Source organism: Rhincodon typus, chromosome 10, assembly GCF_021869965.1.
Source record: "Rhincodon typus isolate 14 chromosome 10, sRhiTyp1.1, whole genome shotgun sequence".
NCBI lineage: Eukaryota > Metazoa > Chordata > Chondrichthyes > Orectolobiformes > Rhincodontidae > Rhincodon > Rhincodon typus.
In genome coordinates, this window is record NC_063341.1 from 38,645,673 (window position 1) to 38,673,503 (window position 27,831).

Here is a 27,831-nt window from a genome sequence, read left to right on the forward strand (position 1 = left end):
ATGCTGCTTGGCCTGCTGTGTTCATCCAGCCCTGCACCTTGTTGTCTCGGATTCTCCAGCATCTGCAGTTCCTACTATCTCTGCCACTTATTAAACCTGTCTCTATTGCTTTGTAGAGAGATACCAAGGGGTAGAGCTGGATGAACACAGCAGGCCAAGCAGCATCAGAGGAGCAGGAAAGCTGACGTTTCGGGTCTGGACCCTTCTTCAGACCCATCTTTTCTGAAGAAGGGTCCAGACCCAAAACATCAGCTCTCAGCAATCAGTTTCTCAGATTCTCCAGCATTGGCAGTTCCTACTATCTCTCTCTCTATTGCTTTGTAGATTCTTTACCTTCTCTTGATAACTTACTTTCTACCTACCTTGGTGTCATTGGCAAATTTAGCTATCATGGTCCCTTCATCCAAACCTTGGACACAAATTGTTCGCAGTTGAGGCCACAGCATGTATCCCTGTGGCACTCCACTTTGTTACAGTTTGCCAACCCGAAAAATACTCATTCAGTAATATTATCTGCTTCTGGATGGCCAACCTGACCTTTGCCATGTTACAAGAGAGAATCATTATTTTAGGACAAAGGCCCTTTGCGACATTGTGTCCACCCCAGTCATCAAGCATACATCTACTCAAATCCCATTTTCCAGCACTTGGCGCATAGGCTTATATGCTACGGCATTTCAAATGCTCATCTAAATACTTCTTAAATATTTCTACCATCTTTTTAAGTGCTTAGTTCCAGATGCCCACCACCCTGTGGATGAAAAAATGTTTCCTCAAATCCCCTCTAAACCACCTGCTTCTTATTGTAACACTGCGCTCCCTGGTTATTGACTCCTCTTCTAATGGGAAAGGATTTTCCCTATTTACTGTATCTATGTTCCTCATAATTTTGTACATCTCAACCAAGTCTCCCTTCAGCCTTCTCAATTATGTTACACCATACACCATGAACTCTTATTCTGTGCAGCAACCTTTGATGTCGTACCTGATCAAAAGCATTTTTAAAATTCAAGTACACCATGGCTACTGAATTCACTTTTTCTAACTTGATTGACATTCCACAAAGAACTCAAATTATTCAGTTAAATACTATTTCCTTTTCTTAAAACTATGCTGACTCTGCCTGATTACATTACAATTTACAAGGCATCCCACGACAACCCCCTTAATAATGAAGGCTAGCAATTTCCTTAGGCCAGATGTTTTTATATTCCAAGTTAGCTTTTTCAAATTCTCTAAATTATCTTTTTTTTATTATTATTTTTTGGTTAATCTTAGCTGGTCCTGAAAATCCATCCAGTCTTCTGAACTTCCATTAACCATCATAGAACTGTGTAGTGTTTCTTTAAATTTGATACTGTCCTCTACTTTCCATTTAAGCACTGATGATGCATCCTTCTCAAAAAGTTTATCTCAATGAGAAAGAAAACCCTTTGCTGAGAGATATTAAATATCTTCTGTAATAGCTGTCACTACGTCTCCATTGTCTTATTCTTTAACCTCTCCTTAGTTTCCCACTTCACTTTGGTCAACTCTGCTTTCATACACCAGTCTTCGCCCCACAGTTCTTTCATTCAAGTTGAACTTAAAATTCGAGAATGTTACGATTACTGTCACCTATAGCTTCCTTTACTATGAGGTTATTGATTAACATTTCTCATTTCACATTATGAGCTCGGAATAACTTGTTCCCTGGTTTACACTAAATTTTACTGTTCCAAGAACTTCCACCAACTGCACTTCATGAACTCATTCTCCAGGCTATCAGTGCCAATATGATTCACCATGGGACAAAAAGTGGCATCAATGATCAGTCCAGCACATTTTTTGCACCCTTATTGTCCTATAATGTACTTTTGCAAGTATCTCATTCTTCCTACTTTGTATCTTTACCCAAACCAAGCTAAAGTCATTTCTCACAAATGTGCTAATGCATCCTCAAGTGATAAATCAATGCCACACTTTTCCTGGCTTCCTAACAATCTGAAAAGTCAAATAACCTTCAATATTCAGTTAACAGCCTTGGTTGTCTTGCAACCAGGACTTTATAATGGCTAACAGGTCATACATATTATTTGTTTCTGTGCTAATAGCTCATCCATTTTGGTACAAATATTGTACATATGCAAATAAAGAGATTTTAATTCTATTGGTTCACTGACTTTAACTCTATTTGTTTACGGGATCCAAAACTGGCTCCGTGGTAGGAGACAGAGGGTTGTGGTAGAGGACTGTTTATGTGACTGGAGGCCAGTGTCCAGTGGTGTACCACAGGGATCAGGGCTGGCTTCCTTATTGTTCTCCTGAAGATGTGGGTGCATGACATTTTGCAGATGATATAAAAATTGGAGGGGTGGTTAATAGAGTGGAAAAAGGTCTTAGTTTACAGGAAGATATGGATAGGTTGGTCAGATAGATTGTTGCTACATGGTATGAAGAATCAACTTACCTAGGCCTATGGTACATTTTGGCAATTACACGAAAGCTGAGTTTTACAAGACCTATATATCAAAACTGAAATCAATAGAACCAGACATTGCCAGAACTATTTGTGAATAAATTCTCATTCTAAGTTTTAGAAATGCATACATATATTGATCTGATCTTTCTCTTTGTACGTAAACTATCAGCAGGGCTGATCATTTTTAATCCCTGTGTTATGTTTTCAATATATCAGTATTCTTTTTGAAATATTAATCAAATGAAGTTTCTTGACAAAAGGCCAGGAATGTTACTGTTATTTTGTTCAAAGAAATACTTGTTTTCAATTGTGAAGCCAAAAACTGAATTGAACTTTTTCTCAATTTTACATTTAACTTAAAATCATTTATATAAGTCAAGTGGCTTCAGTTAATCTCTTGACTTTAATCAGGAACTGAAGAACTATTTGCTTCACATTGTATCTGTGGATTAAACTTTATATGGAGGTAGTAGACCTCGACAGCTGAAACATCAGAGTCAGCACGTCCCCATATTTATTGCTGTCAGGTCATTAATTAGTTCAGAGCAAGACTTCCAACCCTGTCAAAGTGGAAGTCTTGTCTCCAAGAGCTGCTTTATAATCAAATGGCCAGCAACTGCATGATTCCAGCTGCTGGACTACAATTTATCCTCAGTGAAGTCTATCACTGGAGTCTGATACCTAAATCAGTCTGACAGGTAAGAGGTGGAAACCTGGATATGGGAGGACCAGTAACAAAGCCATCTGATTTCACCTTGAGCCTTCACCATGTAGCCAGTCTCCCATTCCCCCTGCTACTGTGACAATTAATAATTGGCCACATAAGTGCTTCAATTGATCCAAAGGCAGACACCCACCTCTCCCCCATCCATGGTAAATTACCACTGGTAGCAGGTAGGCTGCCAACATGATGCTACCACCATGCCAGCCAGTTTAAAGCCCTTCTCAGGTGGGGACCATAAATTCCATCCCATGTGTCAATAATTTGTATCTTCTTATCCTATAGAAACTAAGTTAGCAGCAATAAAGATTTATTGTCTGTGAAGGTTGGAAAAGAATTTTGGAGATGTCCTTGTTTTCCTAACCAGATGTTTTTATTTATTTCTGGTGTGTCCAAGTTATGATTGCTGGGGAGGAGCAAGGTTGGCTGTGGTTGAAGCACGAAACCTTAAAATATGCATTTCAATTATAAATGCAGATACAGAAATTCACAATAAAAACACTAAAATTAGGAAAGAATACATTACTTCAAAATGAGAACCATTTTATGTCATCCTCCCCTGTTCCAGTTATTCTCGGTGTTTAACCCGGCTTTTATGGAATATTACTCTGTGTCTTAATTCCCTGTTTGTACAGCCATAGGAGATTTAAAGTAATGTATTAAAACTCTTAGGTCTATGGACACTTTCTATGTTTTCCTGTTCACATTATTTTCCCAATATACACCTGTATCTACATTTATAATAGAAATTATCAATGTAAACACCTCACTCTGAGAGCTCAATTTAGTTACTGGAGTCTTAGAATTTTCTCAATATACATTATGAAAATGTAACTTGACATTGTCTTTTCTCTTCTTGTTAGTCAAAATTTCTAATTTCCAAAATAAGAATTTAACCAAAATAAAATAATCAAAAACTGCATATTTCACAAAATATAATTAATCAATTGAATTGTTATTTGTGTCCTTTAATTCCTTACAAAAGTTTCCACTTGAAGGTCTTAGCCTGTCTAAAAACCTAGGACTCATCAATTGATATTGTTGTCCATGACTTGACGCTGTGAGGCAAATTTGGATTGTGCAGTCTAAGCACATGTAGTATATATAATTTCCCCAGACTACTATTCAGTAAGCCATACTGAAGAATACTTTTTATTTGTTTGAAAATGTCCTACAGAAAAGTTTCAAAAGCTTCACTGTGATAAAATTCGAGAGGTTTTATTTAAAAAAAAAGAGAGATTGAAGATGTAAGAGAGGGGTGAAAACGACAGGAATCTATGGTTGCAAACCTGTTGTAACCTTTCTTTTACATACATTACTGTATTTCCTATTTTACAACCATAATGACAAATTAGAAGTACTTAATTGTCTATGTAATGCTTTGGGATGTCTTGAAATTGTGTAAGGCATGATACAAATGCAGGATCCCCTTAATCTTTAGAAAAACTTTGAGCAGGGTAATAGAGGGGTGTCTTTCTTTTCATTATGTTATTTCAATTTACTGAAATCTGCAGTTAAATTTTTCAAATTATCTTAGCTGAATTATTTTTTGTTGATAGTTAGCAAAATGTCAATGCTAATAGTGCTTTTGAGGTGGTGTTTCCAACGTTTGATAGCCATAAGTGAAGGGAATAGAGAGAGAAGGACTTTCGTCAACAATATGGCTGGAAGACAGGATTCTTCTTCATTCATTCAGATTTGATTTCTTAAAAGTTAGATGAATTTTGAAAGTCTTTGAGGAAAGTAGATAGGGAAGGAGGATAGGAATGGGAAGAGGGAACGTAGAGAAAAACTGGCTGATGTTGAGGACTCCATTCGGATTTTGGCAGCTGACCTTGGAGAGAATCAGTAGGACTGATGTGAGGCTGAGGGAAGCCATAGCAAATGACAGAAAACAAAATGGCAGTGGAGAATATAGGGCATGAGTGAGCCATTTAGAAGAAGGAAGTAGAGATATTGACTGAAGTGGAGTGGCAATGGAAAGTGAGATTGTGAGGACATAGTGAGAATAAAGGTCAATAATGTGAAGAGGGAATGGAAATAGGGTTTTCCCCATTCCATGTCAGTGAATCCTTCCATTTCACACCACTTTTATCATCTTCCAACCCAAACAAAATAAAAGACAGAGAAACAAAATGAAAAGCTAAAACAAGGAAAGCAAGTAACAAAATAAAAATAGATACAGCGCCAGAGATGGGAGAGAAAAAAAACACAAAGACAACCGTCAGGCAGAAGAAGTTACATTGTCTGATTTAATGGGTGAAGCCACAGGATATCAACATATAATAAATTAAAATCCTAAATTAGCATTTGTTTCATGTTATATTTTCTCATTATAAATTGTTATGATAACATTTATGATTGGACTGCACATGTAACGACACACTACATGACATCACCATAGTGGCTCTGTTTGCATCTCCTGCTTCTCAAAATGTACTGGCCATGCACTCCATTCAATTCTATTTCTCTCTTTCCACATTGTTGAAAGTCTGGATTTTCAAATATATAGATGGTGTTAAAATATACAAAAACGGAAGTGCAATGTATGTCTATTAAATTAGATGCAGGTGTATTCATATCCTTCAAAAGTGAAGATAAGGGGTGTACAACTACCATCTTTGATATTAGTCTTTTATATTAGTCAACCAGTGAATAATGCCATAAATAAATTCTACACACTGACAGAAATGAGAGACTATGTATGGCTTGTGTATCTTTACCAACTGTAGAAAAACAAGTAGAGAATGGAATCCAGTCAGTGACACTTCTCACTGTGACAGCGAAGATTTACAATGCAAAGATTAAAATAGTATAATATTAACACCTACAGTGGAAATGAGAAAGAGCAAATGATATGGGGTCTATTGAAAGATATTGTGAATAGTTTTCAAAACATCATGAAATATTGCATACAAATGATAATGGAAATGATAACTAGAATGAATATATGGAAAAAACTGTAACCAATGAGATTGAAAGTTTATTTGGATCTAATGCCAACATAGGTCATAAATCACATATGTGATGGATGAAGAGGACGTGATGTGGATTAGGATATGGTCATCAGATTTTTGGATTAGCTCAAATTTGTGGAAGATGGGAGTTTTCTGATGAAGGGTATAGGCCCGAAATGTCAGCCTTCCTGCTCCTATGATGCTGCTTGGCCTGCTGTGTTCATCCAGCTCTGCACCTTGTTGTCTCAGGAAAATAAAGTACTGGTTGAGTCTATATGTCACCACTCATGGATGAGATTTTTAGCAGCTGATAAGCCAGGGCAGAGGCAGAGTCAAAAAATATTATGGAGGTGGATGTCAGTGACCTTTGTCAAGTTTAGATTTTGGGGTTAGAAACTCAGTTCAGGGTCAAATATGACACCAACGTTTCCAAAAGCCTGAGGCTACGGCCTGGGAAGGAAGTGGAATTGGTAGCAAAGGAACAGGATTTGTGATGGGATACAAATACAATGTCTTTGGTCATGCCAGTATTTAACAGGAGAAAATATGACCATTTTTTGTGTCATGCTACAGCTAGCATATAACCTGCCTTTCATAAACATGCTCATTATGTCATTACCATATTGTGGCATTTGTTGGGATAATATAAAGCTCAGTCTCCAACTGACTATGGCCACTTGCAGCATGATGTGCAAAGGGAAGCATGCTGCAGTTTATAAACAAATTTTTCAGTACAAGCCCAGACATGGCAGTGTCTATGACTGTAATATGTATATGGATATGAAGAACTGTAAGTCCAAAGAAGCTTTCATGACGGACTTCCATACTACAGGAGCAAAGATAAGTATTGTCGCATCAGGTACAATCACTCCGTTCAAGGTAAAAGAAAAACTTCTATCTCTATGGGAGATCATAATTCCAGAACAGATCACGGTTTTAACAGCAATGACCCCATTTATAACGTAAAGATTCCCAGATCCTAGACATCACATTAACCATAAAATAATAGCTACTGGATAAGCAGTCTGACAACACAAAGTCAATGGAAGCATCAAGAGAGATAGTGATGATATACAGCTCGATCCCATAAGTACACGTGTGTATGTTGATGTCAAGAGGCAGAATGTTGATAAGGAATAGAAGGTGAGGGGTTAGGCTCCATCTTCTGAAAACCTTGAAAATAATGGCATGTAGATGGGAAGAATAGCCACTTAGGGAAATACTTTTGTATTGATTGGATAGATAAAAAGTGGAACCAGGCATGCGCCATCCTACTCAGCTATAAAAAAACTGGAGTGTTAGAAAGGATGTTGAGGTCAATGAAAGTAAAGCTTGCAGAGAGATCTGCGGGAGGGAGAGTTTACAACAATCACAGTGACAGAGGACATGATTTGTGCCCTGAATTGGGACTGTTTCGCTGCTGTGTTAGAAATGGAAAGCTGATTGGGTGAACTAAACATGGAGTTGTGAGAAAGATGACCACAAGTTGGAATACGGTAGAAACAATGAAATGGATGGTCTCAAACTTAGTGGGAAAGCAATCTTGAGCTTATTAAATTTGGATTTGAAGATGTAATGGATGTAATAAGAGAGAAGGGAGTAAAAGTAGAACACAAAAGCAACTAGCATTAAAGTAAGAAATGAAAGATGGATCATAAGTTATGGCAGGATATATAAGGAATTGAAAAGTAATACGGGAATAATAATAAAGAAGTTAGTACAAAAATGCATATACGACAGATTTTGAATCAATGGCAGAGAGGGAACTCAAACCTGTATGAAAAATAACAAATTTTATAATATTGAGAAGGTTTTGCTGTATTTGAATTCAGATTTGAATTTGGTTCAGTTAGTGAGATGCCACTGTTTAATTTTGTAAATGGCATATCAGGTTAAAGAAAAGAAAACCAACATGACATAGTAATTTCTATTATTCATAAAAAAACAAATTTGGGCATCAGCATTTTGGGGATTGTATGATAAACTGAAAGAAATAGGGAACATATTCTCATTACTTGCATCTAAAATATTTATCAAGGAGATATATTATCCTTGTGTGAATATTTACCATCATTAAATGCTACCTTTTTATTGTACTAATATAAATTAATGATGTTCCTGGTATTAGAAACTGAAATGGTGTCACTTAATCATTTCAAACTGCAAACAAACAAACCTTAAACAAATTGTGTTTCTAAGCATCATCCATTCCTGGGGAGTTATTTAACACATTTTTCAGAATCCATAATGGGATTACAGTGAGGACTTGAATCTCATATTTTAGCTCCAAAGGTTATGATACATCCTCAAATTAATGCCAGTTATAATGACTCATACGTTATAACTAAATACAAGGTTTTGAATATACATATATAACATCCCTCATTCTTCATTGTCTGAACGTATGATTGATGCAATTGTAATTTGCTTTTATAATGGGGCCAATCCAACATACTGTCTCTTCAATTGGTGGAACTTGTGGTAGAGCAGCAATCCCTTTGCCAAGTAACTGTGGGGAAGCAACAAACAAAGGATGCATGACCTCAGGCTGTCCCGAAACACTTTATAACCAATGAAGTACTTTTGCTATATGGTCACTTATATAGAAAACTACATTGATTATCATAAAAAATGGAACAAATCCCTTTCAAAAAGTTTGAGAAAAGTATTTACAAGCAATTTTGAAAAATAAGTTACAATTCTAGAAATAGTCAGAGTTTATACAACACAGAAATAGGCCCATCATATTACAACAGGCCTCATGGTTGAGCTAGTGCCAAACCAATTCCAAAATATTTTATTTCTGATTTTCCTTGGTTTTGTTACTAGAAAGCCACTGTTAATACATAAAACCTTAAATAACCAAAAGTTGATAAGCTCTTTATGACAAACTTGCAAACATTTATACAGTAACACCATTGCAAGTCATGTGATTACATTAGTCTGTATACTTAACCATGAGCATTAGGGCTTGACTTGAATGACCCAATTACTCTGCTACCAGACAACTTTTTTCATCAATAATATTGTTTTCAGTCCAAGTTCTGTTTGATTGCTAGAATGCTCTGCTTCATTTGGCCTAAAAAAATCAATTTGCTTGCAATGGATATTTTTTGCAAAATCAACAACTTTACGATAAACAGCTGATGACAAATAAGTGAAACAAAACGTCAGGTTTTTTTCGAATCTATCATAAAGCCTATGATATATTTCCTCTGTTGTTTGCATTGATCCCAAACCATATGTCCCATGAGGCTATCTGTTTTCCAGATGGCGGTTCACTGTAGGAGATTGTTCGCAGTAGTGTAAATAGAGCGCCCCCTACTGCTAATTTACAATACACAAAGGCCTTACGTTGCTCATTCTCCATCTTAACACATGAAGTAGATGGGATTGTGGCAAATGTCAATCAAAAGTTTCAAATTGTTCAACAATAGAAAATGAAGTGCTAATTAGTGTAACCCATCATTATATCTTCGTCTTCCTAATTCACTAGCTCGTGCGGATAAAACATTTTTCTGATGTACCGACATAATAAAAAGTCAGAGTTCCAATATTTGAATGAAAAGTTGGATTTTGAGAGAAAGCACAAATTATAATTGCTGGATCCAAACGTTATCTCGAAATTGCTGTAAACAGCCTTGTAACGGCATTGTTTGTGTAACTCGCACCAACCTAATTGAGGGGATTGTTTAATGCAATATATCCAAACACTTTGTTTAGAATTTTTATCATTGCACGACTTGCTTGACACCGTGGAGCCTTCCAACTTGTTCTCAGTGAGAATATAAGTAATGGCGTTGCTTCTCTTTTTCAACAACAGGTGGAATGTTAAATCTTCATCCATTCTATTGCCGAAGACAAGTTATTGTTTTGAAACGAGTAAGAGATAGTGTATGGGGGAAGACTTAGCATAACTCAGATCCAAGCCGAAGTATAACTATTTTTGATGTTTGGACTGGGCAATTACAAACCACGTCTTTATTTCTTACAAATATTTAGTTGGAACTGTAATCAATTTAGTCATGGCATGGTTTACCTCAATATGATTAGATATCGATGTAGTAAACTACACGATTGAACTGTAATAATCTAAATCTAATTTGCGATAGGTTTATTACAGTTTATGCCGACTTGATTTCCTCTGCTTAAATTCAAAATTCCTAGTTAGAAGCAGTGCTGTATATTTATTAAACTCATGTTCGACTAAGTCCTATGCTTATTTATATAAGTTGGAACGTATGCTCCCTGTTTGTTTATGTAAACAATGTTGTGATCGGATATCTATTTACCGTTTTGATTACCTGGAATTAGCGTTATTGTAGTGTCACTGGGTTGTGCCAACTTCATTGTGTTATCAAAGCACTTTTTAATTAAAATAATAAACGAGAATCATGCTAAACTTAGACCCATCACTGAACGCTGAAAGTTCCCCATTTCATTCGAATGTTGCAAAATTTGTGAATTGCGTTCATTAAGGGGAAGTCGAGGTTACATTTCTTGGGGCTGTTCTCATCTTTCCCTGCGCCTGTGAGCCGCCGCTGACAGTGTGATACGTTTCGCTGATAATAATTGGATGGTTTCGCTGAAGTTATCTTTTTGGTTCTGTTCGGACGGGTCGCTTAAATGGGGAACCCATTAGTTTTATTGGCATCTGGGTCAGTTTATTATGTCGGCGGTTGCCTTATCAAGACATTGATTTTTTTGTTAGTGCTAGATAGCACTGGGAGAATTCTGAGATCCATCAAAAGTAACCCGATATTCCTTCATGCAAGAGCAGTTTGGTCGTGGACACCTGTATCATTGATATTGAGGATGTTGAGGAGTGGGGTTATTGTTAGGGATGAAGTCAGATCTTCTCAATATCGATGTAATTTTAAAAATATGTCGAAGAAAAGTGGAGTCGTGGAAAATGTTCGGAATGGAAGTCATCTGCCACATCCTCTTTTTTTTGTCGGCTGGCTGTTATTCGGCCTAATCCCACTGTCCAGCTACTGATTCATAAACCTGTAGGTTACAACACTTCAAACTGCAAATCCATTTGCTGTCTAAATGTGGTGAGGGTTTCTGGCTCCACCACTCTTTCAGGCAGTGAATTCTCAGATTCACGTCACTGTCTCAATGAATGCGATCTTCTTGAAGCAAGAAGACAGCGTGGGGTTGTTGTTGGCGGGGGTGGGGGGGCGGTGTGCTGGGGGAGTTGCCAAGAAAGTGCCATCTCAGATTCTGTAGTGTGTCTGGTAACTTCCAGTTCACCGAAATACAAGTAAGAAATTGCAGTGTTTCTGTGCAATGAGACCGCTTTGGGTCTGTCTGTTCCGATGTGTCAGCACGCCGTTTTTCTGGACATTGTGTTGTTATCTATGAGAACAGAGGTAAAAGTTTATCAGCAACTAACACAATTTGCATTTATATAGCACCTTTCATGGCCCTCGTGACGGTTTTACAGCCAGTGAAGTCCTTTTTTGAAGTGAGGTCTTTGTTATTATTTCAGAAATAGATCTTACCTCATCCTCAAAAGTATGCTGTTAAAATGTTCTCTCCATCAGAAGGATTGCGTTATTGGCCACAGTCCACTGAGTGGAAGGAAAATACCAACCTTGACGTACATGCAAGCACTATATATAAACATAAATCACAAACATGTCCACAAATACTTATACAACTGCAGCAAACAGGTGTTGAATAGTTAAGGATGGCGTACCCCTCAGTTATACTGAAAATTGTGAGTGGATGGGCTGGCAACAAAGGAATTCTGCCCATTCGCTCATTTCAATGTCAGGAGAATGCGGACAGGAATTTATAATTTTTCATAACTTTAAAGCAAGCAATAAAAACAAGTTTGTAAAACATTTTAAAACAACGGCTTTGGCATTAGACTTGCATTATGCTGTGCCTAGTGCGCAGTAGTTTGCGTATAAAGACTTCTTGGAAAGGCTCCCACAAAACTTAAATTCCATGCAATAGTTAGTCCTGGTGCGGAATGGTAAGCGATTGGGATGCATGCTTTGTATAGTTTCACCTTTGCCCCACAGCAACGGAACTCGCTTGAGCAAATACATAAACGTATACTCACAGAGTCACTCAGATGTACACACCCTGGTACTGGTCTCGCATTGGCCAAGGTGTGCGAGAGATGGCAAGTGGAACATAACTCAGTACACCGTTCAGGATCCGAGTCCTGTGTATTAACTGAGCGATAAGAGACCGTCTGAAAACTTTCAAACCCCACATGGTTTATTTTAATTGGAGATAGTTCTTATGGCTAAAGGGATTAATTGGTATTAGGAGAATGTGGGAACAAGGTACTGAGTTGGATGGTCAGCCATGATCATATTGAATGGCGGAGCAGGCTCGAAGGGCCGAAGGGCAGACTCCTGCTCCTGTTTTGTTTGTTTCTATGAGATAGTGACATTTTGGCTTTACTCCCGAATACTAAAAAGGTATCGGGGGCAGTTAGAGTTCTCCTTGTGCATTCAAGCGCTTATGTCAGCAGTGAACTGAAACCGGCAATGACAACAGAACTGCAGCCTTAGAGATTGAAAGATAGCCGCAATGTCACACGCCAACTTCATACCTCTCCCACACTGACCTTTCCGGATTGCCATCTACTTATTCATATTAACCTGCAAATCTTCACACTACAAATGCGCACTTTAATACCATTTATCCGTTAAGTTGCTCTCGTCCATACGCGCTTTTTTACTTTCATTTATTAACAATCACTCTCACATATTCCCCCAAAAAATGCACTCCCACTTGGATACGGCCGCGTGCACAGGCACTATCTTCAAGTTGGCATTTCCAGGCTTCCTCTCTCATACATTTACACACTCGGCAAGCATTTATTCGAACACAAAAGCAAACATATGTTCGATCCTATTACACTTGTATTATTGCATTCACAACCCATTGTCTTGTGCAATGAGCAAACATTCCTTTTACACAGACACACATTGATGCGGACGTTAACGTATGCCCAAACCGAAGTACTCTTGTGCCGTCCACCAGATTTCCTTCATCACACACGCTTCTCCCACCATGCCCGTCAATGAAGGAAATCAAATTAAGACCAGCCGCAAGATCTCGCATCTTTTATGTTACCTGTAGTGTGAGTTTACCTCTGCCTCTTAGTGGCGCTCTGGTTCTCGTGTTAGCGAAAGTCTTCGAACAACTTTACTGGTCCCATTTCCTGCCACTACCTGAAGTTAAATCAGCAAACTTTTCCTGCACACTTATATTCACGGGGTAACTTTCGAGATCGGAAATGAAACAAGTGAAACGAAAAAAAACACACAAGTCACTTTTGTTATTAATCATGGCAGATAATCGCCGATTGACCATCTGCAAAACTCAAGATATTTAAGTACGAACTGCGATATTCAAATAAAAATAAATCAAAACACTCATTCTATGCAGCAAAATAAAAAGAGCGAGTGTTCCTAAAAAGAAATTGGGCCATTTATTTTGACGTGATATAAATGTTTTTTTTTAAATCTAACATAAATTCATAATTTAAAAGCTTGGCAATGTGTCACCTATGGTGCCCATTGGTTAATGTCTTGTGATATTGGAAATGTGTCGCTGCAATTTAAAGTATTTTAGGTTATGCGTTTAATGTGATTGTACTTAGGATCATTTATAACGTAGCCTGTTCATATTCTCTATGTAAAATATATCATATGTATCCGTTAATTCAGACAATTTGCCGTATCAAGCTGTATCTATCCACTGTACCAGATAATTCATCTTACTACCAATTTCTATTTCCGAGTGAAAATAATTTAACAAGTCTGCCTTCTCTAGCCACCTAAGAAGGAAATTACTTTTAGACGTTTTATTTTTGTTTTTAATTTCTGGCTATGTTGTTATTGTGAGCTGATCTTTTCTTTGTTGTCATTTACGTTTAAATCGGCAGTAGAAACAATGTTATATTATCCAAGCTGAATTCGATTATCCAATACAATTTCGTATGCGGAGAAATTTGTCAAAGGGAGAGTTATTCCACTGGAAAATTTGAGGAGCACTTGTTGACAGTTTGTACTACTCATTATGCTGATCTTGTTATGTAAATTCGAATGGCAAGTTTGCTTTTTAAAGTTTTGTGGACACAGCATGCATCGCTTTTTAACGAGAATTAACGTGGGCAGTTCTGCTACTGGCAAAAGTGTGAAGAGCTACATTTAAGTGTTACACAGAAGTTTAATGAAATCAGATCATTAATAGTAACTTAAATAGCACAAATTGTGTATTACTCAAATGGGTCCAATTAAAACCTCCCGTTCTGAAAATCAAATGTTTTACAAATGCACGTGTGGTATTATTCCTAAAAGCAAATATTTAAATAACATGAAAAGACGACCTTAATTATATCTACCTAATTGTGTCAATAAAAGTAGGAGACAATCCCAAATTATGACAAACAAAAAAATTACAATTTGTATTTGTCTTTTACATTACACAAAGTTTTATTTTGAAAATTCCTGAACGTAACTTTCGTGAAACTGGTTTGGCTCTACAACAGTTTGATTCATGTGGCCAAATATATTTAAGAAAATAATATGCATTATTTTATTAAACTATTTTTTAAAAATATATACTGAATCTTCAAATTAGCATACAACTCGCTTATTTAAATTATTGCCAAGTTTTCTAGTATAATATTCAGCTGTTACAATTTTAGTTACAATGTTCGATATGATAAAGTTTGCTTTATTTTAATATTTTCTCAAATGCAAGTGTAGCAAAACATTATTTGCAGTTATGACGACGTGTTTCATTTGGTGCAGCCTTATTTCTCTCAAAACAAGTGATTACTGTATTTCATTTAATATATGACTCAATATTGTAGCAAAGTTATAAATAAATTTCCTCGCAGGTTCTTACAATATTATATATAATACTATGTATTAACATTTGAACGAAATTGTTAAGTAATTAACAAAGAATAGTTTGCAGCGCTATAGTTTCTTATCTATTCTCAATGCAAGTTGTATATAAGCTGTACAGCCTGAAAAGGACCAAATCTAAGTCGAATATTGGTGTTTCAAGATTTTTAGCAACTTTTGCTATCTGTTCATTATGTTGTGCCTTCGCCTTTTGTCTTCGTTCGATTTCTTTTTTTTGCCGTACTTTTGTTCTACGTCTACGCAAACGCTTATTTCTACCTACGGGTAGAAAATAACCAATGAATCGTGCAAACCTACTGTTTGATTCAACTATCTAAAGTTGTGGAGGAAGCTGCAGTAATCGGAATTAATTTAATGAAAAGCCTCAGCCTCATTACGAAAACACATTTGCTACAGTGTTGACGAATGTTATACATCGGTGTGCAAGATCTTATTTAGATTTCCTGATGTTTGTTCAAAAATAATCAATATAATTTGCCTACTGTCTATGTATAGCAAAAATATTACAGAACTTAGCAAAGTTCCTGCCAATGTTAGTTTGTCGCGTTCTGTGATTTATTACACTAAATGCACTGTGTGATGTACCGTATACATTCTAATTTATTTGCTATATCACAAGAACTGTTGACTTCACCTGTCAGCTGTATCGAATTCAGTTTCGTTCATGCATTAAAAACTACACAAAACCTTTATTTTGCCGCAATGAAAGAGTTACTTTACACCTAATTACAGTTCAGCCAGGTAGAGGTATAGGGTATCTCCGAGAGTTAGTAACGTAGGTAGGAGTAAGGAGGGAATAATGGCAACAAAATGATCAACTTTACCATAGTCACGAGGTAATATGCAGTTTGACAACTTTTCGCCTCCAAATGGATGATAGCAGTATTCAAATGAAGAAAATAGAAACAAGAATGAAGAAGAGAATTAGGAATGTAACTCAGCAGCATGAAGTCTCTCGCGAAATTTAATTATAAGCATTGGTTGAGATAAGTGAATTCGATTTGATTTGTTTTAAGAGTTCTCAATGTTCTAAACAAATAGAGAAAAATAAATAAAAGGAACGCCGCCAAAATAGATCATGAATAATTCATTAATAATAATGTTAGTAATGAAAAACAAATAACGCCAATATTACTGTGGACTAGAATATTGCCTAGGAAAGTCTTGTACCCCTCTCAATCGGTGAATTAAAAAGTGTAAACCAACGGATTTAATTTTTAATTCTAGTATTGTTGCAAAAACACAATGAGGGAAATAAATATCAGAAACGTCAGTTATTGATTTACTGGTTAACCAGGCTGTCTATTATTAATAATAGTGTATTTTTTTAGTAAATACTTAAATCTAGTGTGAGATTACGTATTTCACTTAAGACGGATTATTTCTCGTTTTTTTTGTAAAACGACCAGTTTGAGCGTGGTAATTTTTTTAAATGAAATTACAAATGTGTCAAAGTCATGCATGTAAGTGTATACATTGAACTCGAACTTTTCCCAAAAGCCCGAAGTTGAGCATTGTACTAAAACAATGATCTTCCAGTTGCTACAAGTTATGATATAAACTAATTACTTCCATATTTTTATTTCTGAAATAAGGGGAAAAGATATTTGAATTTGGTGTCTCCATATTTCTGAAATGGGGATGTTTTACAATTAAAAACTTAAAGCGTTTGCATATTCAGTCTTTTTGATGTTGTACATTTTAAACTACTTTCTCAATTCTTTATTATCTCTCGGTTTCTCATAAAGAACCTTATTTCAAAGTGTTCATGCCCCAGATAGTTTTCTTCATTTACTCATCCTTGTTTTAGAACAGAATGCAAATCCTTATAATTCTGTTTGGGTGATACTTTTCTGATTAAAAATGTGTTCGTTCAGCATGTTATTTGGCCTTTCAGCTTAAATTGGTACTGTATCACGTACTATTCATGAATGCATTTCCTAATTATAATTTTAATTATTACTCAGCAGGTTTATTGTCTGTTGTCATGTAATGTTTTCCTTGAATGGTTCCACAAAAAAAATACACCAAATTTGGTCATATTTTGAATTGAGGGATTAATTTTCATCGCTTGATGGTCCACTTCGAAATTGTTATTATTAAATATGCATTTGTTCCGAAAGGTTTGAGTGAAGACTTTCAAAAATCTGACAGAGCTAAAATGCGATAAAAGTGAATAAAAAATAAGTTTCATACGGCACACTAAGTTATGAATGGTAACGAGCATTTTAAATGTGATCGTTTAGTTTTGTACCTATTAGTGAAATGAAATGGGCGTATGTTTGATCAAGCGTAACAATGCAAGTTTCAGGTACTATTGTTAAACATACATGAATACGCTGACCATCTACTTACCATGTATTGTCACTGGTGAGCAGTGAATATAATTCATTAATACCCAAATGAAAAAGACATGGCAGATGCACATTACAGATTTAATATAAAAGTTCTTTTTTAGTTCAGATAAATGCACAACAATGTACGCTGTACATAAGGAATCGAGGTCTAGTTATACTGTCTTCAAACTTTCACGCCAGTAAGCAATAAACCAAATTAACCTATCTTTTGTTTTCATTTAAATTATGTTTCATATTGTTAATATTTCATCAGCAAAAATGGGGTGCACAATTTAATGTACTCTCTGGATTGTTATACATTGTAGGTAATAAATAGGGGTAATTCACTTATATTCCCAATCAGGCATCTGTGTTGAAACTGTTGAATATACTGCCTCAAATAGATCCTGATTTTTTTTTCCTTTCAAGTGCAATTTACATCTGATTGCGCGTTTGACTCCCTGGCAAAAATATTGACACGGGAATCAGTAGTTAACTTCATGTCTGTTAAATTACCCTGGTGAAGACGAAGATAGTTTGGGGAACTGTCCGTTTAGAATTGTCAACAACACAATGTATTTTGAAGTTAGCTATGAAATGAGTGGGATCCATATTATTTAAGATGTATGTTGAAAATAATTTATCATTGCTTGATATACAGTTAACAAAAACACGTTTTCCATTATTTGAGATAACTGCCCCGTATAAACATAAAACTTAAATAATGCATTCGTGTTTCTGCAATAGGTCGGATACATTTGATCCCCATTCAGTCCAGCATTTCCACATCCATTTGACTTCTATATCTTAATGAGTAGCGAAGAAATCCAAGATATTTGGCTTCATCACATGTCTGATATCGCACTCCTTTGTGGCATTATACTTGCGCAAAAATGGTTAACTTCTTGTTTACACAAAATAATTTCACAAATTGCCTGCAACTTTGAAAGAACTAAATTGTTTAAATGTCAATTTCTAATTGCTCACATTGAAACTGAAGATATTAACGTCACTCTTAGAAGAAATTGGTTAAATCTTTCAGGGTAAAATTGTAACATTTATAGAAATCTGTTGTCGTAAATCATGTATTTTAAGAATAAATAACAATGCAGGTGCCTGTGTGTAGTAAACAGATGTATGCGCTGTAAACTGGGCTCGAATCTAATTCAATCGAAATACTCATTTGAAGTCTAACCTTACATTGTTTAATTTTACGCATGTGTCAAACTCACGGCATCAAATGATTCAGACAATTAGCACAACCGAGGGGTGGGTTAAAACTTTTCTAGATTGCGAAATTGATTTGTTCAAAGGAAGTTAAAAATGAAATAGGTCGTCGAGACGTGTTAGTCTGCCCAAATAAAGCTGCGCAAAATCTTTCCATTTTATAAATGCTGCAGAGCAACAAGAGAAAAAAAAAATCACTAGTAAATCTGAGGGAGTTGTACTGAATTTGCAATACTTCATGCTAGATAACCTGTGAAGTATCGAAGTTTAAAATCCACATTCGCCGTCTTAACTATACGATCGAGAATCGTTGCATGACCATGAATTGGACCAATAGTCTTTACACAGAACGTAACTTTAAAACTTTTAAAATCTGCGACTTGAACTCAAAAGACAAAGTTTTTTTTTCAAGTTTCTCTCCTATTTTTGTGGCACAAATGTGTGTTCAAAACAGACCTCATTGATATTATATGGTTGAACTTTAAGTGGTTATCGGCATCTAAGGCCGAATTATTATTTCCAAACCAGAGTGAAAATGTTGTTTGCCGATTAAACATTTAAATTGACGATTCAGTTCCTTTCCTTAATGTATTTACATATATATTTCCTTTATTTGCGTCAGTAAATCGCCACTCGATTGTACACACCTTCATTTCACTATTACAATGATTTATTTCAAAATCCGAATTAGAATTAATGGGAATTTGTGACTGTTTATTGAGCTCTCGACTCCATTTTAGCAAGAAATCCCTCGACTGCGCTCCATACGGGTGCCGAAAAGAGTGCAAAGGGAGCAAGAAGACAGTAAAGAACTTTGTTTTAATAGAGTCTCCTTTTCCACCACTGCTTCAGAAAAGCAATAATTCTACTTTTTAAGGCCAATATTTCGGGAGAAAGGCAAAACATGGCACAGCAAAGGGATAAAAATAAGCAACGCGGCGGAATGCACCATTGTAACTGGGGGAGGGTAATTCAACTCTCGCAACATTTTCCAAAATCAGTAAAATCACTTTTTACTTGTTGCTATTAGAGCCCTCTAGTTGTGGCATTGACCGGTGGGAACATCAGATCTGAGATCTTAACATTATAATTTAGAAAAACAGAAATGCAAAAACTTTGTCTTTCTCACTCCCTGTTCTGGAATGTCTTCAGATCAATATCTCCAGCGGCAAATCGACATGGACATTTCCGCAAGTGTCATGGATTCATATAATTATGGGGGAAATTGTTGATTCCGTGCGTTAGAGTGATTCAATGCTGTGTTTGTTGTTTTTTTATATATATAATGCCGGACAGATTTTTGCATTGTGATCTATTTTACTAAACGTCAGCTCGCTTTGTACGTGCTGTCGCAGCGTCTAGTTTTGTTGAGACTTTATTTTCCACTTTAACACTGCCTTGTTTGTAAAGAGTCGAATAGCTTTCTTATTCACTGCAATCTCCTTAGTGTCAGAGATTATTTAAACGAAACGTATCTGATTACTACTGATATGGAATTGCAGAAATAAGGATCTGTGAAATCCCGAGAGCCTTGTTTTCATAATTCAGCACAACGATGGTGGTGGATGTATATTCCGAAGTTCTTCGGGGATACTTGCGGGTTGCTGCTCTTGTTGATCCAGACTACAGTATATCTGCAGTGAGAACCTTTTTAAACATGCGAGGCAACAGAGCAAATACATTCCTGAGTGCCGCAAGTGTGGATTAATTTGTAACCGGCAAGAGGGGAAACTAGCAGTATAACTTTCATTTTTACACGTTTATCAAAGCAACTTTGAAGCGTAAATAAAATCTGTGGAAAAATCAATAACATTTACCAGCGATTACTTAAGAAGTGGAGCGATGAAAGCAAGTGTGTCAAGTATTAGACTGCATTACTCTGTTTTTTGTTATTGTGCCATACGTCCCTATGGCGTGCACAAAAACTATATGTGCCTTCCTACATGTAATCAATACATAAACTGAGTCTGATTACAGTTTGGAATGATTGGTGCAATTAGGTTGTACAGGATGTTATATACTATATAGTGTGTAGCTGAGTACAATAAATTAAATTCCAGTGCGTATTATCATCTTTGCAAATATATTCAATTTCTTGAATTAAAGTAAAACTCTACGTAAATTACAAAAAGCTGTCTTATCCAATGTTAAAATGTTTTACACGTTCATGAGGCGTCCTTTACAGGTTATATAGTTCCATAATATATATTGTCCAAGTATCACTTGCGTCGTACCCAAAAATATGTTCAATCGCACGGGGTCTTCGGTTCCCATGCGCCTCATAGCATAAGCGCAAGCATTTTATTGGTCGGACAACGTAGCATATGATCTGTGCAGATATATCCAGGTGGATAGTTGCATTTACAAGAAACGGCCGATCAAAAATAATTGGAGTATTCTTGAGCACCTTTAAAGTACTGTATATAATCAGCTTCTCATACTTTGGCAATTTGCTGCCAATCCACGATGGTGTGTAACAAAAGCAGAATCTCACAGTTTGTGACACACACAAAAACCTATAGCCTGCACTGTCATAACGTTGTTTACAGGCTTCACCAGAAGAGAAATTACAACTCGTAATACACGTTAGGACAACACCTTATTAATCCAGCTGTACAGCTACATTATTAAAATCAATGTTTTGTTTCTGCTTCATTTACGGGACATGGTCGTAGCTGTCTAGGCCAATATATATAGTTATGACATATAATATCCTGCACATAATGGGATATTAGTACTTGATTCATCTAACATATATAACATTTTAAAACTTAATTTACCTTTTTAGTGATAATCTCAGTAGACATTTACAAAATCAGCGCATGCATAAAAGCTAACGTATCATCATTAATATGCACACGAATAAGATAAGTCCTGTGTTCTGATGAAGAGTCGCCGGATTCAAAACGCTAACAATGCTTTCTCCCACAGATGCTGCCAGCAATTTGTTTTGGTTTCAGATCTCCAGCATCCGCAGTTCTTTGTTTTATATTAACATAAGGCCTGTTTAGCAGCAAATATATGTTGGCTAGTTAATATAAATATCATAATAAAAGACAAAGTTCTTTGAAAACACGATCTTTATTGAATAATTTATTGGATCACTCAATGTTACGAAAGTTAAAATGTTTTATAATTAGGTTTCAAAGGCAATGGTGTTCACACATAAAACAGGCAAGGTTAAAAAAATTGTTTATTTCAACTTAAAACAAAACTTCCATTCATTGAGGATCAATGTTAAACAAAACTACATTTTTCTTTCTTTTCCGTAGCAACTATTGCCATTTGATTACAGCAGTCTGGAGATAATTTTCTTCATGAAAACCACTTCACAAACCGTACAATGATCATTATGCGCCACTAAAATTTCTCGGCCTAGAAAGCGTCTGCATGTTTTAAATGCATTGATAGCCATAAGTTTTTTTTTAAGAAAAGAAACACTTATGCAAATATATACTGCACTGATGGAATATGTCTCTTAAAAACTAAATAAAATAGGAAAAAAGGCGAGATCAACCTTGTTAGAAGATGACAGGATTGAGAAATATACATATCTTGCCCTTAACAAAGAAAGCAATCGTCTTTCACATTTGCTTACCTAAGCTTGCTACTGAGAGAGAAAAAAAAAATCACAGCCGAATACAAACGCCTTCTGCATATACATTTAACATGAGTGTAGCTTCAGCCGGTGCAGCCTGTATGTATCAGTGCGACGACAGAACCGGAGCCCGGGAATGCAATCCCAGGCCAGACACTCGCGCCACTCACGTCTCCCGGGATTCTGAAAGCCGATTGGACGGACGTGCGGTCGCCTCTGTGCGTGGTTTCTATGCAAATACCGATGCGGAAATAAACAGTGAACACTGCAAATCGATGCAACTTCTTAGGGCGCTCCACAAAAAGTGCGCTTTCGCCATCAACACTGAGCCAGGGAGCTGGGAGTGATCTTGGAACGCTTTCAAAGGGGCTTCTTCTTTGGAAACAAAAAAAAAACTCAGACATCTTTCGCCGACTTTTTTTTTGCAGCGGCTTTTGCATGGTTTCGCTTCCGGTTTGCAACGGTTCCCAGTTTACATATTAAAACCCAAAAAAAAGCAACAAAAAAGGCGACAACAAATGAAGCTAAACGTCTGAACAATTTAAAGTTTCTCACGTACTCTTTACATGGCAATGGTACGTGATACATAATGACCTTTTTAAAATTATGATTTTAAGAGATAAACTTGTATGCAAAATAAGATTTAGCAGGGATATTTGAAGTGTATTTAATATTGTTGCAGGCTGGTTATTTGATAGTAGGATTTTTTTTTTCTTAAATTCACGCCTGTTCCAGTTTGTGTCCATGTGGAATATGTCAATTATTGCGCCAAGAATGAGCTGCTGCTGTGAGCTTGGAAAGCGCTGAGCTTGGCAAATTTCCTCCGTCGCTTGCCTCATCCAAGAGGGGGGCAGAAAAATAACGTTGCGTACTCGCTCTGTCGAGACGTGTGACTCAGTCTCAAGATCTTTTCTTCTAACGGTCAGCCGAACTAGAGACGTGAACTTGACCCAATGTGATAGGCAACCTTTTCTACCAATCGAAACTTCCATTGATATCCTCAACGCTGCACTGCGCCAATCAATACGTAGAAAGGCGAGGCTTCCGCTCTTAGTTAGATGGAAAGGCAGGTTGTTGCAAGCGTATCTTGGGAACTGTAGTTCAGATATGTACTGTACAGCAGGATTAATAAGTATTTACGAAGGACGTTCAATGGGAGATTGTATATTATTTGCATAACGTTTTGTGCCTTTTAAAATATGTTACGATATGTTTTCAATTGTTTGACAAAACACACTAATGCCTTTTATATAAAGAACTCATCCTTAAAAGTTGTGTTGTGTATTGTAACCATAATAATGCTCAACGACGTGAGAGAACTTTTCACGGAATAAATTAGTCACACTATTCTTAAGACAATTAATTATGCCAAATATTAAGTCTGGATACTACGTAAAATTCAATCCAAATCCCAGGAGGTGTTGATCAATGATGAAAACTGGCATTTTTATTCAATTATATATAACATTTGCAATTATACACAATATACATACAATTAAACTATTTGGCAGTATCCCTTCGAATGAGCTCGCATGAATATTGTTCATGTATTAAGTGCTGGCAGGCCAGGATTTAAAAGAGCAAGAATTTATAGTGCGAGCAAAGCAATACCGTAGATGTCTTCCTCTGCATTCGGGGGGTGGGGAGGAGCGTGTAGGGATGGGACTGTCGAAATCTTTGAAATATTTGGAATGAGAACTGCTGCACTTTTTTTCAGATAAATTGATTTCATGAGATTCTAAATGAGTTATGACGCCCAAATATGCGACCCATAGCCAGAGGGACTTATGCTGTATATGAATTCGAGGAATTGTTTCTTCTCAAAATAATTGACTACCTTGTATAATGCTGCTTGAAACGGGCGGTACAGTGGCTCAGCCCTGCTGCCTTGCAGCACCAGGCACCCGGGTTCAATACCACCCTCGGGCGACTGTCTGGGTGGAGTTTGCATATTCCACCCGTATCTGCCTGGGTTTCCTCTTACAGTCCAAAGATGTACAGGTTAGGTGGATTGGCCATTGTAAACTGCCCATTGTGTCCAGGGAAGTTTAGGTTAGTTGGATTAACCAAGGGAAACACAGTAGGATGCTCTTCGGAGAGTTAGTGTAACTGGCTGGGTCGAATGGCCTGTTTCCGCACTGTTGGCATTCTAGTCGTCGGAATGATTCATCAGTATAGTGAGGAGTAGTATTCTATAATCTAATAGAACAATTAATCTGTTTTGCGTTGACATATATATGATTGACTACACAAGCATGCATATGATTATGGTATCTAAGGAAGGTGGCGTGCCTTCACTGAAATGAAACACTTTGCATATGCTGCTTTTCTGCTGCTGGAGAGCAGGCACATTTCATTTTACTGACCGTCCCAGACTGCGTGATTTTAACATTCTTAAAATACAGTTTGAGAAATATGCTGTGTACTATGCAGTGTAGTACCACTAGAATGAAATAACTTTTATTAGATAAAGGAACCCCAAAGTACTATGAAAATACATGTGTTGACCTATCAAAATCAAAAAAAAACTTCACAATAGGTACTTTTAGAACCCCAGGTTTAATTTAATCAATAGCCCGAGAGATACTGGACAGAATATAATGTTGATGTGCAATTGGCTGATGTAAACTAATTCAGATGCTTAAACCTACAACAGAAAGATGTGCACGTGTTCAATTAGGAATTATTGAACATACATTGAGAGGAATCTGTGCTGTTATTATCAGGTTATTGCTAAATTGCTGACGCGGCGAAAAACCTAAGATTAACAAGCCCGGTTTTGGTTGCAACATGTTGGAATATTTAGTCCAGTGCTGAGCTCCTAACCTCCTGTCGTATATTTTCATTCGTCCTGTATTTCAATTCTGGTTTCGCTTTGTACTTTTACTTCCGAGCTGTGTCCCATCCACTCGCCTTAATTGTCTCGACCATTGCATCAAGATGCTAAGGCACCCCGTTTTTCAACAGATCTAATACCTTGATGCGAGTAATTGGTGCGCTAAGTGCATAGGAAGAAACAAGGGTATTTCAGAAAGCGTGCACATTTCCCTCGAAATACTTATGGATAATTACAGAGAACATCTTAAAACTTAACACTTATAATGTGCTGTTTGCTCCAAGTTGTGGTATGAGCCACTACTGGTCAATTATTCTAATAGAGGCACGCATTGCACAAGAGCAAAAACTACAAGGCCCAGAGTGCGTTGCAGGAAGGGTACATGCGCGCTGGCAGGCTGGTCCTTCCCCATTCAGTGTGTTACATCTGGGTCACTAGCGCAGGCAGCAGGGAAAATGTCAAACAATGAGCGGCAGCAGCCGGGCGGAGAAGCCGTGGACGTGACATTCGCCTAAGTGACGCGATGTGGGAAAAAAAAACCCAATACTCAGCCACATGATTCTTAGTTATGTATTGCAATTTACTCTTGTTTAAAAAGGCGCCAAAGCTACAAATCATCATCTTGCCTTATTTAAATAGACTTAACCGGGGTGGGGAAAGAATAGAGAAAAAAAAATCTCAATTCGCTTTCCCAACTAACTTTTGGTGCAGGGAAGCCAGTATAATAAATGATTTGCTTTAAGGCAACAAAACACTCCATATTTATTTACCTCAAACTTGCAGGCTGACTTTCCTTGTCTTAAAATTTAAAAAATACGTAAAATTCACGATGACTGAAGTATTCCTTTTCTAGCTTGATAAGAGATCTAGGCACTTGGGGGTCTTTCTCACGTTCAAGTCCAAGTTGAGAGTAGGCATCCACATTTATTTATAGGCGCCGCTTGCTGCCAGAGTTCTGCTGCTGCATTTGCTCGGGGTGTTGACGCAAGGAGCTGGCTTGCTGCTGTAGGGAGGGTGAACAGAGAGAGAGAGAACCCAGGGTGTTGTGTTTTGTAAAAAATTCAGGAAGGATCGATGGAGCTGCAGGCCGAGAGCTGCGGCCGGGGAAGGGTGTAGTCTCCCATCGGGCGGAGGAAAGCTGGAGAGCGGGCTTCGCTTCACTGACAGCCGGCCCATAAGTGTGAAATTTTCCTCCCCCTCTCTCCCATCTCACATACAACCAGAGAGAGAGAGAGAGAGATCGCGGCTGTAAGAAAGCAAGCCGAGAACGGGCTGATATTATATACATATATAGATTTTTAAAAAAATAACAAATGCTAAAAGGTGTATGAGAGAGAGGGCGGGGAAGGTGTGTGTGTGTGTGCGCGAAAGGAGCACTGCCTGGACTGTCAGAATGAGCCACGGAGAGTTGGGATGTAGACTATATACTAACTAAAGGCGGGGTTAAAGTTCAGGATGGAGAAGAGAGCTGGCTTCAGTTCGAGACTGAAATGTGAAAGCCGGCTTTTCCTCTCACCACCACCAGCACCGCCACAATAATGTACTCTCCGCTCTGTCTCACCCAGGTAGGATACATTTCTGCAACATTTGTATCCCTTTAGAGTCCGTCCTGCTTCTTTTTAATATATTAAACTTTTTTTTCCCTCTTTTATTTAAATACCTCCTGTCTCTCAGATCAGTGCCTGGGTTCCGCGATCTGCCCCCACTGAGGCACATGGCTAATGGCGGATACGTATTAATATTTATTATTTTTCTGACTGCATTTTTTTTGGAAAACAGAAACAAATCTGGGATAAAGCCACACATTTTACAAGAGCGGCTTTCTAAAGAGGTGCTGAGCGTACCTCGGGACATTTCGCAGGCAGCAAAGTGTTACGATCGCTGCTTTTCTTGTGGGGGGGAGCAGGAGGGAGGGGGGAATGAGTGAGTGTGTGTTGGGGGGGGGGTACTGTGGTGAAGTAGGCGGTGGGGAATCACGCTTTTGTTGTGACTCTAAGGTACACAGTTTACTCACAACAAGCGGTGCGCGCAAGTTTCATGTTAATATCTTGCATAACAAAATCGCGCTGCTGCCTTCCTCTGTACACTGCACCTCCTTCCCAATCATCTTCGGCAAGTTAGGCGCTCGCTTTGCTGCTGTTTCTCTTTTGATTCCACCCCCCACCCCCTAACACACATACACACACACACCTGATTTTGCACAACATTTTGGAAGGCAGCGGGTTTGAATTTTCTTCTGTCTTGGGGCACTGTGATGCTGTCAGGTGTGAACTGTCCACACGTCTAAGTGACTTTTTTTTTGTCCCTGGGAGGGCGAGAAGCTTGAACTTTTAGGCAACAGTTCCCCGCCAGAGTGCCCGATCAGATGGGGTTGCGGGCACTGTGGTTTGGGACGGGATCGGCTTCCTTTCCCAGCTCCTCAATATTTTGATTTGTCTCCGCCCGCCCCCGACTCTACAGCAATGTCATTGCTTTCGGTAAGTTATTACCGTTCTGTTAGCGCCCGTAAAGCTTTCTACTTCGCTGTGCGTGTTTTTTTCTCTCCCTCCCTTCGTCGTTACTTCAAGCATTATTGAAGAAGTCAGGGTTTTCCCCGTGGAAGCGCTGTCTGCTGGACTAGTGTGCTTCTTCTCTTCACACTCAAGTTTCCAGAGCGGAATTTTGCTTCGAAATCCGCCTTTTTACATTCTGTAGCGTGCGAGATTAACTAACCCGGATTGTTCAATCTGTTCAATACAAAAGTCATCCTATACAGTGAAGTCAGAATCGCTGATTTTTAGATAGTA

General features: G+C 37.5%; 1 protein-coding gene and 1 long non-coding RNA gene across 16 annotated transcripts in view; one reads left to right on the plus strand and one right to left on the minus strand.

Moving 5' to 3' along the window:
* Positions 1–22,352: 22,352 nt before the first annotated feature.
* The window catches only part of nfia (nuclear factor I/A), a 508,381-nt gene continuing 502,902 nt past the window's right edge, over positions 22,353–27,831 (plus strand). For 13 of the 15 annotated variants that reach the window (XM_020525335.2, XM_020525596.2, XM_048601705.1 and 10 more), the window contains exon 1: positions 26,310–26,610. In XM_020525335.2, coding sequence (XP_020380924.1) covers positions 26,584–26,610 — 27 coding nt within the window. In that variant the 5' untranslated portion in view covers positions 26,310–26,583. Of the gene's footprint in view, positions 22,785–26,309; positions 26,611–27,089; positions 27,523–27,831 lie in introns of those variants that run through there. The other 2 variants (XM_020525466.2, XM_048601702.1) reach the window with 2 other exon arrangements.
* Positions 24,692–27,410, minus strand: LOC125484173. The gene is made up of 3 exons (XR_007263012.1): positions 27,236–27,410; positions 25,816–26,291; positions 24,692–25,207 (listed from the first exon to the last, which is right to left on the minus strand). It is a non-coding gene; the product is annotated as an uncharacterized LOC125484173 (long non-coding RNA).